This window comes from Eubalaena glacialis, chromosome 15, assembly GCF_028564815.1.
Source record: "Eubalaena glacialis isolate mEubGla1 chromosome 15, mEubGla1.1.hap2.+ XY, whole genome shotgun sequence".
NCBI lineage: Eukaryota > Metazoa > Chordata > Mammalia > Artiodactyla > Balaenidae > Eubalaena > Eubalaena glacialis.
Genome location: NC_083730.1, coordinates 46631888 through 46644927, shown reverse-complemented (window position 1 = coordinate 46644927; position 13040 = coordinate 46631888). Strand labels below are relative to the sequence as shown.

The 13040-nt window shown below is 38.9% G+C and overlaps 1 protein-coding gene across 1 annotated transcript in view; it reads left to right on the top strand.

Moving 5' to 3' along the window:
• DSG2 (desmoglein 2) overlaps positions 1–13040 on the top strand; it is a 48051-nt gene that overhangs the window by 16800 nt on the left and 18211 nt on the right. Inside the window, exons 2-8 of the mRNA XM_061169864.1 lie at positions 671–706; positions 3061–3195; positions 7273–7434; positions 7580–7724; positions 8538–8704; positions 10781–10918; positions 11033–11218. Coding sequence (XP_061025847.1) covers positions 671–706; positions 3061–3195; positions 7273–7434; positions 7580–7724; positions 8538–8704; positions 10781–10918; positions 11033–11218 — 969 coding nt within the window. The remainder of the gene's footprint in view (positions 1–670; positions 707–3060; positions 3196–7272; positions 7435–7579; positions 7725–8537; positions 8705–10780; positions 10919–11032; positions 11219–13040) is intronic.

Sequence of the window (13040 nt, the reverse complement as noted above, 5' to 3'; positions counted from 1 at the left end):
AGCCAAGAGGAGATTAATGGACTATAAACAAAGTGCCGCAAAAGTCAAAAGGCAGGATGGGGGTTTGTTGTGCAGATTTAGAGTAAACATAACTGTATTTAGTTCTGTATAATGATGTGTAATATAAGTCCAGAGTGCTTGATAAGAACCAAAGAAAAGAGTTGGTAGGACCGAGGAAGCTGAGGAATGAAGTCTGAATATGGGCAGTCATGTGTGACCCGACTATGGGGCATGATGGGAGTTAGCGGGGGCGGGGGGGGGAGGGCATCTCACACTAAAGGCCTTGAGGAAAGGTACGTGGGTCCCTGAGAACATGAAGTGAAAACCACAGGGTAAGGAGGGAAGGACCAGAGAGTGGCTAAGATTTCAAAAGGAGAGTTTGTGTCTTTGTTTTTCAGATATGAGTTGTGTTCTGAGCTTCCTGGGGGAGGGAGTATGCATATAAAAGAATATGGATTCCTCTCTCTGGCCCTGGTCATGGTGGGAAGCAAAGGGGAAAATTAAAATTTGTTTCCTTTTGACAAAGACAGATAGTAGTGGTTAAACACACACCCCCCCCCCCTTTTTTTAATGTCTATAATACCCTAGGTACTAGGTTATTCATTAACAAAGTATTTAAGCTGAATTGAGTGATAAATTGTATTAAACAACAAATAATTTTATTTTCCAGATCTGCTTTAACTTTGGAGATGGACTCCATTTAGAGGTAAGGAACCGAGGGGATTATTCCTGTCTTTTGGACTCAAGGGCTTAATTTCATGGAAGACAGTTGTGCCTTTCCCAGATTGAAAACACACACTCCTGCTGAAACTGCTAGGTGGCGTTTCGGGGGGCTCCAGGGAGCTCCGGTCCTTTATGTCTCAGTGCAGAAAGAATTCAGCGAGAGGCAAAGTGATAAATAAGAAGTGATTTATTAGACTAGGACACTTGCGAGGCTTACAAGGGAGCAGGCAAGCATTGCACTGCTCCAAGTACTTAGTGGGCTACATTTTTATAATCAAAGGAAGAGGAGGGAGGGGGAGAAGACCACCTTCTTTTTCATTCTTTGAGTCTTCAATCATTAACTCCTCCTACATGCTGGGCGGGGGAGTTTTTGACCCTATATGGTGCATCCGGGACCGTCATGGCACTATGGAAAAATTATTTCAGGTCTCAGTACAATGAGGGTCTTTCACTTTGAAATGTCACCTTTCCATAAATTACTGTTTTTTTGTGTGCAGAGAGCATGTCCTAGGGGTCATTAACTTGTTGACATCACTGGGCAGGTTATAGGCCTTATTTTCCACTAGTGTTTGATTGTTTTGGGGCATGTCTCATGCTTCTGTTTTGCATGGTTTTATTGCTAAGCAAGCTGATCTGGCTTTGATGCTAAGTGACTTGCTCTGCTTTATGAGTCAAGCAAGCTTGTTTCAGGATTTTTCCATTGCTTTCCTGAATGATCATTAACTTACTGGGGTCTCCCAAAGTCCCCTAAAGTTCTCTCTCTATCTACAATCCCCTAGTGGGATTTCTGAGCTAACTACTTGATTATCCTACTCTATCCCTATCACCTCAGACTCAGCCATTCCCACTCAAACACATGCACAGGAACATCTATCCAGGGATGTCTGTGCAGCATATTTTGACAATCTAAATGTCCATCAATGAGAGAATGGTAAAACAATTTATGGTACATGGAAGAATGTCCATGATGAGGTACTGAATGAAAAATCAAGGGGCAGGACTTCCCTGGTGGTGCAGTGGTTAAGAATCCACCTGCCAATGCAGGGGACACGGGTTCGAGACCTGGTCTGGGAAGATCCCACATGCTGTGGAACAACTAAGCCCGTGAGCCACAACTCCTGAGCCCACGTGCCACAACTACTGAAGCCCACACGCCTAGAGCCTGTGCTCCACAACAAGAGAAGCCACCACAATGAGAAGCCTGCGCACTGCAACCAAGAGTAGCCCCCGCTCGCCACAACTAGAGAAAGCCCACATGCAGCAATGAAGACCCAATGCAGCCAAAAATAAAATTAAATAAATAAATAATGAATCACCCTTTAAAAAAAAATCAAGGGGCACAATGAGATGTACAGTATAATTCCATTTTTATAAAAAAAGAGACCTTTTTACATGTGCAGATGTATGGTCATAAGAAAAGATCATAAAAGATATTTATCAAGCTGTTAACAGTGAATGCTCCAAAGTATGAGTGGAAAAAGTAGGAGGATGTTTTACATTTTTACATTATAAACTTTAATGTTATTTTAATGTTTTGATACATAATTTAATTTTTTTTAATTATAGAAGAATTTTTCCACTAAAAACAAAGAAAAAAATCAGTGACCTAGTGATAACCAGTGTAAATATTTTGAAATAAAATACATGTTATATACAGCAACAAAATGAGTAGAACTGTAAACCTAGTGTAAAAATCATTTCTGATCTTAAAATACTAGGCCAGCTGTATTAAAATTTTCCTTGGATAAAATATATATTCATCTATTAAAGCACAACTGAAAATTTATAGAATAGTTTTCTACCTAAAGTTTTTGATAAACCAGGTGGGTGATTTAATCCTTTAACATTCTTAAAACAATAAATTCATTAACTGACACTTGCACTAGTTTTAGTTAAATTGATATCTTATCAACAGGTTACTGACATTTAGTCTTAAAACATTAGTAATTCATTTTTAAATTATAAGCCACCACAGAAAAATAAAACTTCATTTTCAGTCAGTAAGAAAAAAATTCTTGACTTGGTATGTTAATTTTAATTTGCCCATTTGAAAGATCACTCAATTACTCTCCCTTTTTAACTCTTCACTCTGGGAGATCTCTTCTAACTGATAAAAAACTGCTTTACTGCTTTACTGGTTTGGAAACAAGCTCTTCAGGTATATAGTGTTTGCTAGAGTGTATATATTTCCTCTTTGAAAATGAAGCCTGTTAAAAAAATATGAAATTTATACCTTTAAATTTGTACAGCCCCTTTTCAACTTTTAGTAAATTTCAGGATGCCATACTAATGTCTTAGGGCACTTAATCATTTGGGGGCATTATTTTGTTGTTTTAGGCCTTACACTCAAGAAATGAAAATAAGCTGCTTCCTAAACATACTCACTCAGTGAGGCAAAAGCGCTCTTGGATCACTGCCCCTGTGGCTCTTCGGGAAGGAGAGGATCTGTCCAGGAAGAATCCGGTTGCCAAGGTACCTTCTGAAGAGGAACAGGAAATGCATGCGTATTGCTAAAGTGTGGTCTGAGGACTTTCATGTTCACTTTAAAATTTTAGGAAAATTATATGGTGTACTTACTGAGGTTTTAATATTCCAGATACCACCTGGAAGAGCCTCTTTCCCATTCTGGAAGATGCAGCATTATTGGTGAACATATATATATAATGTAGGGCTTTGATTCAACTAAGAGTTGAATCTGGCACTAGTTGAATCTTTGTTTAACAGAGTGTTACTATGCTCAAAAGGAGATAGTATCATGTGTTGGGGGTGGGGCAGTGTCCTTTTTCCTACCACCCTCCTAGTTTCTCTGGCTGGAGTCCTGGAAGTTGGACTGACAAAAAAACAGATTAACAAGAGAAAAACAAACAAGCTTAGTAACATGTCTATCACGCATGTAGCACATGGGAGTACCCAGAGGTGAGTAACTCAAAGGTTTGGTTAGGATATGGGTTTATATAGCTACTTAGCAAAAGAACAATAAATTTTTAGAGAAGTGACAAGACGAAAAGGACCTTGAATCTCCAGGAGCAGCAAACTGTGGGAAGGCAACTATATGGGCAACTAATAAGAGAAAAAGCTAGTTAGTCAGGTTTGTTTTGTGCATTCCTCTGGTCCTGTCTCCAGGCTGATAAGGATCTAACTCCTGTGATTAACTTTTGTCCTTCCTCATAGAGAAGGGTGGAAAGGCACCTTTACAAATTTATGTCCTGCTCTTAGGCAAATAGGGGGAGGGCAGAGAGCTTTCTTGTATCTGCTTCTTCTCAATTGCTTTCGGCTTGAAATAATTCTTATACCAGAGTTGCGTATTCTGCCACCCATGAAGGTAGTTTTCAAAATGAAAAGAACTGATATCTAATAGGTGGTAGGGTGACCACACATCCTGCCTGAAACAGTCTGAGTTTGTAGCCGTTGTCCTAGCCTAATCATTAATAACTCCCCTTGCACTCTCAAAATGCCCATTGTTTTGGATAAATTATATGGTAATTCTATTAATATGTATCTCAGACTTAGCATGTGCAAAGTCTGAACCCTTGATTTTTCCCAAAAGCTGTTGTCCGTAAGTTCTACCCATTTCAGTAAACGGCGCTATAATTCTACCCAGTATTTCAAAAATGTAGCAAGTACTGTCAGTTCTATGCCAAAAATGTATTCCAGGTCTGTCCACTTCTCCCCACTGCCACCCTCCTTGTCCGAGTCATTGTCAGCTCTGACCTGTGTTACCAAAAGCGCCCCGACTTCACCTCCCTGCCTTCACTCTTGCCTCCACCTCCCCCCACCACAGTCCATTCTCCAGAAAGCAGCCAGAGTGATCTTTTGGGGGATTTTTGTTTTGGTTTGGTTTTTTTTATAAATTTATTTATTTTATTTATTTATTTTTGGCTGTGTTGGGTCTTCGTTGCTGCACACGGGCTTTCTCTAGTTGCGGCGAGCGGGGGCTAGTCTTCGTTGCGGTGCGCGGGCTTCTCATTGCGGTGGCTTCGCTTGTTGCGGAGCACGGGCTCTAGGCACGCGGGTTTCAGTAGTTGTGGCGCGCGGGCTCTAGACGCAGGCTCAGTAGCTGTGGCTCGCAGGCTCAGTAGTTGTGGCGCACAGGCTCAGTAGCTGCGGCTCACGGGCTCTAGAGTACAGGCTCAGTAGTTGTGGCGCACAGGCTTAGTTGCTCCATGGCATGTGGGATCTTCCCGGACCAGGGCTCGAACCCCGGTCTCCTGCATTGGCAGGTTGATTCCTAACCACTGCGCCACCAGGGAAGCCCCAGAGTGATCTTTTGAAAAGACAAATCAAAGCATCCCCTTAGTGAGACCCTTTCAACAGCTGCCCACTGCAGTGGAAGGAGTAAACTCCTCACCGCGGCCTACAAGAGCTCTTGGGATTCATTGGCCTTGACCTCCTCTCTGACCTTAGCTCCTATCAGCCCCCAGCCCCCACTCTGCCACCTCCCTAAGCTGACACAAGCCATTCCAGCCTCCCACCCTTAGCACTTGCTGTTGCCTCTGTCTAGAACCCCCTCCCCACAGATATTTGCAGTATCTCACAGCATCAAGCCTCTAGCCAAGAGTTACCTCCTGAAAGAATTCCCTTCCCGGCCTCACCCCACCTCGGTCCCCTCACTTGTTCTGCTTAGTTTATAGCTCATTCGCCTCCAGGACATTATGTCATAAATTGCTCGCTTGTTGTCTGGTTCCCTCAGTAGAGTGTAAGCTCCCCCAGGGCAGGGGCTTAGACCTTAGGGCTCATAGCTCATGCCCTGTGCCCTGAGCAGTGCCAACATCCAGTAGGTGTTCAGTAAACATTTGTGTGAATGAATGATTGTTCATATGCAAGTTGTACCTTCATCTTTCCCATCTTATAAACATTATACGTGATGAGCTCCTTAAAAGAAAGAGCAGCTACAGAAGACAACACTTTCCTTTTTCCAGCAGCATGTTGTTTTCACAGAAGCCTTCTAAAATCTAAATGTTTAGTTACGGTTTTACATAATAGTATGTATATAAGGAGTTAAGCTTTTCGGTTTGCTTTGGTTTGGTTTGGTTTGGTTTGATGAGATATCTGAGTCATTCACACATTCTTTCACACATTCCTTCCCTAAAATGCATTGATTCTTTGGGGTTCGATAAGTGTTAGCTATTCTTCTTACTAATTTTAATTATAAAAGTTGTTCATCTTATTGTGGTAAATATTTCACAATACATATGTGTATCAAACGATCACATTGTACACTTTAAACCTACACAATGTTATGTCAATTATATTTCAATAAAGCTGGAAAAAAGTGAAATAAAAAGTTGTTCAGAGTAAAATGTGCATAAAAAGCAAAAGATCTTGTATTGCCCCAACTTTCCAAATTCTCTGTCTAGGAGTAATACTGTCAACAGTTTAGTATCTTCCAGATCTTGTGAAATACATAAGTATGTATATACTTACATACTCATACATGCATACATATATATACAAACCAACTGTTATGTCCACACACAGTTTGGTTTTATTTTTAACGTAAGTGAAATTATATAATACATATAACTAGCACATAGAGATCTAGAATATTCTCTATAAATACTGAAGTATATATGTATATGCACATACACATGTGTTGTGTGTGTATATGCATGTACTTGGCAAAAAAAGAGAGACAGACAAACAGAAACACAGAGAACAAGAAAGACAAACAGAGAGAGAAGCTCGGTGAAAAGTGATCATGGGCTGCCCCAGGATCACCGTTCCACTCTTGGAGCAGAGCAGCTGTAGCGGGAGATTGGAGCCGCACTGATCATTCTCAGCAGCAACCCCCAGCCCCAGTGCATGTTGAGAATCCTCTGGGAAGAATGTGTAGCTAATCCTGAGATTTCAGGACAAAGAATTGGCCAGGCAGGTGGGTGGTGATGGCTTCAACGATGTCTGAAGAAAAGAAATTGAGGATCCAGTAGGAGGCCACAGAGACACACTTACTAATGAAGAATGAGAGATACAGAAATGGCAAACAAACAAACGAATTAGAGATACAAATAAAGCTGTTTATAGAGGGCGAAAGTGTTAACTACAGAAGACCCAGCAGGTTAGCAACCCTGATTTGCTGAAGCATTCCAAGCAGGCAAACACTTGACTATTTTAACCCTTCTATGGAAGGATGCCTTATTCATACTGTCCTGATGATGGAACGGAGTTATGAAGGTGATTTTGACTCTGCAATTTTTACCTTATGTGCTAAAGTTAAAATCCACCCCCACCAAGATGTACCCCCCCCAATGATACCTTAGTTTCATAACAACCCTGAGAGGTAGGCAGTAGTGTCTCTTCAGGTCACAGATAAGAGCACTGAGACACAGGAGGGTAGGTAACTGCCTCAGCATCACTACCTGGTGAGTGGCTGAGACAGGACCAGAACCAGGTCCTCTGACACCAGCACCTCTGCTCTGGAGCACCTGTGCACCGCCCACCCTCCACCCATCAACATCTGACAGCTTCAGAGCGAAATTTTCCATTGAAAACAATTACCTATAAGTTATAGAGAGTTTAACTTGAGGCATTCCTTTCTTATTTTTATGTTAGATACATTCTGATCATGCAGAAGAAAAAAAACTAAAAATTACATACAAATACACTGGAAAAGGGATCACAGAGCCACCTTTTGGTGTGTTTGTCTTTAATAAAGACACCGGAGAATTGAACGTTACCACCATTCTAGATCGAGAAGAAACACCATTTTTTCTGGTAAGAAGAACAATTTTACATTTATTAGTTTGTATTTCTTCTTGGGTAATAATTATGACATGTTTTATTATTGTTTTGAAACTATGGTACTTGAATGACCTCAGGTTAAATCTAATCCCTTCTATTATTTATGTCGTGATTTCAGCTAATTGGTTATGCTTTGGATGAGAAAGGAAACAACTTAGAGAAACCAATAGAACTCCGAATTAAAGTTCTTGACATCAATGACAATGAGCCAGTGTTCACACAGGACGTCTTTGTTGGGTCTGTTGAAGAGCTGAGTGCAGCAAGTAAGAGGTTATTTTTTTTTATGAATGAATATCCAAGGCCAATTTATCCCCATTGTGTAACTGAACACTGAAACCTCTGTCTTAGTGGAGGCTGGGTATTACCCACAGGACAAATAATAATAAACGTATTGCTCTAGGTTTGGAACTGCTTTTTTGTTATAAATTTTTTACCCTCAAACAGATGTGGTAGATTGATGTGATAGGTTAGGTCTCTATAGCAACTATTCAATTTTAGTCTGTATCAGGAAAGCAGCCATAGATAACATGTAAACAAATAGGCATGGTTGTGTTCCAATAAAATTTTATTCACCAAAGCTGGTGGCTGGCTGGCTTTGGCTCACTGGCAGTACTTTGCTGACCCTTGACATATTGTTTCAACTGTCAGACTTCAATGCAAGTGTTAAACGCAGGAGAGATTTCTCTTTGATCAGAATGTAAAGAATAGCTATGCTTCTCCTGAATTGCTTATATTTTAATAAGCATGTATTTGTATCTGTTCATTCTTCTTTCTTTGTATGGGTTATTAGATCTATTATAAACAAATTTGTGACCCTCCTATAGCAAGTGTTCAGGACTTCATCCTAAGAATTGTATGTACTAACCTCAGCTTCACCCTCACCTTATTTTTCCTATTCCTACCTCCATTCACACTTATTTCCTCAAACAATTAAATGTTTTGATCTTGGTAAACTGATTTTGATAAATACCGGGAATCCTTTTTGGAACAAGTTGATATTATAAATAAAATAATAACATACATTAAGCGTGCTAAAGGTTGAGTTTCATCTTGGACACCTTTGTTTCTGATGCCAGATACACTCGTGATGAAAATCACCGCAACAGATGCAGATGAGCCCAACACTCTGAATTCTAAAATTTCCTATAGACTCGTATCTCAGAAGCCTACTAATTCTCCATTGTTTTACCTAAATAAAGATACAGGAGAGGTTTATACAACCAGTATTACCTTGGACAGAGAGGTAAATTAATATTTTATGTTATTCATCTTTTCAGCTCTCATCTCTCTTTCCAGGTTATTCTCTATTTCTTTGCTAATTTTCTGACTTTGGTCTATGTTACTTACTCATAGGATAACACGGAATGATCCTTCTCTAGGGATGTGCTGTCTAATATGGTAGCCATCAGCCATATGTGGCTATTGACCACTCGAAATGTGACTAGTCCAAATTGAGATGTGCTGTAAGTGGAAAATATACACCAGATTGGGAAGACTTAGTATGAAAAAAAAGAATGTGTAAAATATTACCTTAATAATTTTTTTGTTGATCACTTGTTGAATTGATTATATTTTGGATACCATGGGTTAAATGAAATATATTTGTTTAAAATTAGTATTACCTGTTTCTTTTTACTTTTTTTTATGTTTATTTATTTATTTCTTTGGCCACGCCACTCGGCTTGCGGAATCTTAGTTCCCTGACCAGGGATTGAACATGGGGCCCGGCAGTGAAGCACCAAGTCCTAACCACTGGACTGCCAGGGAATTCCCTCTTCTTACTTTTTTAAATGTGGCTGCTAAAAAATTCAAAATTACATAAGCACTGTCCTAGGGCCTCTCCAGTCAGGATCTGTTTGCTAGAGAGTTCCAAAGCAATGTTCCTTAATTTGTGGCTCTATAATGAAATGTCAGGAATCTTTCGTACTACTAATACATATACAGAGGGAGGAAAAAAGTTTGAAATAGGAGTCCTATTTAGCATAATAGAAGTATTTGTAAAGGAAAGAGTTACTGTAAATCCCAAATTGGAGGAAAATTTGAGTCAGTTTCCTAAAAAGGGTGCTTTCTCAAACATTTCACTTTTTGTTTCTAAGTCAAAGGGAACATTTTAGTTGAAAAAGGGAGAGAGAATTTTTTTAAATGCTACATACATAAAGGTCTTAACAGCATGCATAGTAAAATGTTGATGATCCTAAGAACAATGTATTATCGTCAAATATAAATCATCATCCAGGCACAGTCAGCGTGTTTTGTATTACTTGGAAAAATGATTTGACTCTGGCCAGAGATGGAGAGGATGGTGCTCAACATTCCTATCAAGGTCTTTGTAAAATTAAAACATATTATTACTCCTAAAATTCTACTCTACCTTTTTGCATAAAATGAGAATGGAAAAGTACTATTTTGAATTAGTAGTGTGATTTTTTAAATGAGCTTCTGTCTCTGGAAAGTTTAACCAGAAAATACTGGCTGTCACTTATTGGGCACTCACCACATGCCTGGTGCTATTCCAAGCCTTTTACGTGGATTAACTCAAATTAACTTCACCTGTAAACCCTGTGAAGCAGATACAATTACCCCCATTTTACATAGAAGGAAACCAAGGACCAAAGGGATAATGTGTGTCCAACACAGCTAGTAAGTCAGAATTGGAACCCAGCCAGCTGGTTCCAAAGCCTCTGCTGTCCTGCCTCTCACTGAGCACAGGGTCCCCAGGCATTGGCACTGGCTGCCCGGCTCCTTAAACAACACCCACACTGAATGGAGCCATCGGAAGGGGACCACGTGGAAGAGAGACTTCCCTTTGGAGTAATATCTGAGACGTTATTCTCTAGGACACGTTCTCCAAGAATCTAATCTCCCGGGATGTATGGACAAAGTTCACCAAGTTTTGCCTTCACTGGTCAAGTGTTCTTGGGGGATTAAGTTTTCCTGGCTTAACTTTTAGCTGAAAATGATGTGTGGGATAGAAAAAACCAAGTCCTAGGGTCCCATCACTTCCAGTGTAGCGCAAACTACATTTTGAACGCACTCTTTTGTGCTCAGACTATTATAAGGAGAGACTCATCTCCTGATAAATATCACCAATGACATAATTAAGAATTCGATATCAACAACTGCATTGGGCTTTTCTGCCCTTTTAGAAAAGCTCTGATGGCAAATAAACAGCATCTTCACAGGATTAACAGTAGATCATGAAACTTATTTATGAATAAAATGTACTGTGGTTCATTCCCTTGATGATACAGTGAACTAAAACCAGAAAGACAGAGCCATTCATTTTCACCCCAGCTGGGTATTTTTTATTGCCCTGTAGGAACACAGCAGCTATACTTTGACGGTAGAAGCAAGAGATGGCAATGGACACGTAACAGATAAACCAGTAAAACAAGCTCAAGTTCAGATTCGTATTTTGGACGTCAATGACAATATACCTGTAGTCGAAAATAAAGTGGTAACTATTATTTTTATAACAAACATGCCTATGTATATTTTAGTCATAAGCTAAAAATATATCACCTAGGTTTGTGTTACATCAGAATAAAAACTGCCTGTTTATGTTTTGCAGTATGAAGGAACAGTTGAAGAAAACAAAGCCAATGTAGAAGTTTTACGCATAAAAGTGTTCGATGCAGATGAAGTAGGCTCCGATAATTGGTTAGCCAATTTTACTTTTGCATCAGGAAATGAAGGGGGTTATTTCCACATAGAAACTGATACTCAAACTAATGAAGGAATCGTGACCCTTATTAAGGTAAGTACTTAGTGTTCAAAACTGGAATGGGAGAATTTGGTCCAGAGGAGGGAACTGATATATTTTGAGCTCCACATATCTACAAGTACTTTTCATAATCAGTTAACTGGCACCACAGTTGTAGGGCTAGGAGCCATCCCTACTTGCCCAATTTCCGTGGTTAGTAAGTGGTTACACTTTTTGTGTTTCTAATGTCAGTCGTGAGAGGGTCACATTTTGAAACACTGTGTTATAAGTGTGCTTAATTGAATCAATGAACAAAAATTTAATAGTGTTATTAAGCATATGGGTCTTAAACAATTAAAACCCTTACTCCCACAGAATTTCTTAAACAAAACTTAGAGGATGGATCTTCATCTAACAGAATAAGTAAAGAAGAATATCAGTGTATGTTTAAATGGTTTATGATAGAATTACCTTATCAGATTTTAAAATAAAAAGCAAAGCTACAGCTTTCCAAATACTGTTTCATTAAGTCACAGACAAAAATTGATTCCAGAGGTTTCCACATTTTTACAAAACTTAATATATGGCATAGTAGGTAAACCCTAATAGCAGGAAGAGGAATGATGATAATGTATAACCGAATAGAGAAAAATTAACTTGAGGTTTCATAGTAATAATTATTGATACCATTTATCAATAGGCTACTGTATGCATTTAGATTACTTTTTGTAAAGCAAAGGAAAATAGAAAAAGATTAGCTCATGTTTGAAGGGAAGACACATTTTATGATTACTGAATACATGGATAATGGCATCAGAGATGAAATAGATTTACCTGCTTATACAGAACTAAGCATGCTTTTTAGTCATAGATTATAGGTGCAACCATGCTAGATGCCTGAGATAAAAAGCCAGTAATACACATAAGGAGAAACAATCACTTAGTGATGAATAATAGAAATATCCTCAATGCACCATGGTAGCACAAAAAGGGGTTATCAAAGGGGTCATGAAAAAAAATAGTAAATTTAGTATTAAAATGACAGCAACAGATGAAGAAAATTACAAATTTACTTTTTCAATTGTATAAAGAATCACTTCCAAATTATAAAGGCGGTAATCAGATTTCATTCAAATGAATGGACAAGGAAGTTAGATAAAGAAGATATACAAATAGCAAATGTGTGCATAAAGGATACTCAACATCATTAGTCATTAGGGAAGATGCAAATTAAGACTATGTGAGCTACCACTGCACACCTGCTAGAATGAGCTACAATCAAAGAAAGACTGACAACACCAAGTATCAGCAAGAATATAGAACTGGAACTCCTATATATTGCCAGTGGAAACATTAAATGGTAGAGCCAGTTGGGCAGTTTTATAAAAAGTTAAACATAGAGTAGTTATCCAGTGACCTAATGATTTAGTCCTAGGTATCCACCCAAGAAAAATAAAAACATACATCTACAAAAAAAAAAAACAACTTGCATGCAAGTGTTCATAGTGGCTTGTATTCATAATCATGAAAAACGGGTAACAGTCCAAATGTCCACCAACGGGTGAGCAGATAAAATGTGGTCTATTGATACAATGGAATACTCTTGAGCAATAAAAAGAAATGAAGTACTGATACCTGCTACAATGTGGATGAACCTCAAAAACATACTTTACACAGACACAAAATACTATGTACTGTATGATTCTATTTGTCTGGAATTTCTAGAAAAGGCAAAAAGTACTTATATAGAAAACAGATCAGTGGTTGCTTGGGGTGGGTTGTGAGTTGGCTACAAATAGGCAAAAAGGAACTTTTGGAGAGTGATGGAAGTGTTCTAAAACCAACAGTCTTGATATTTGCAAAACCATATAGGCTT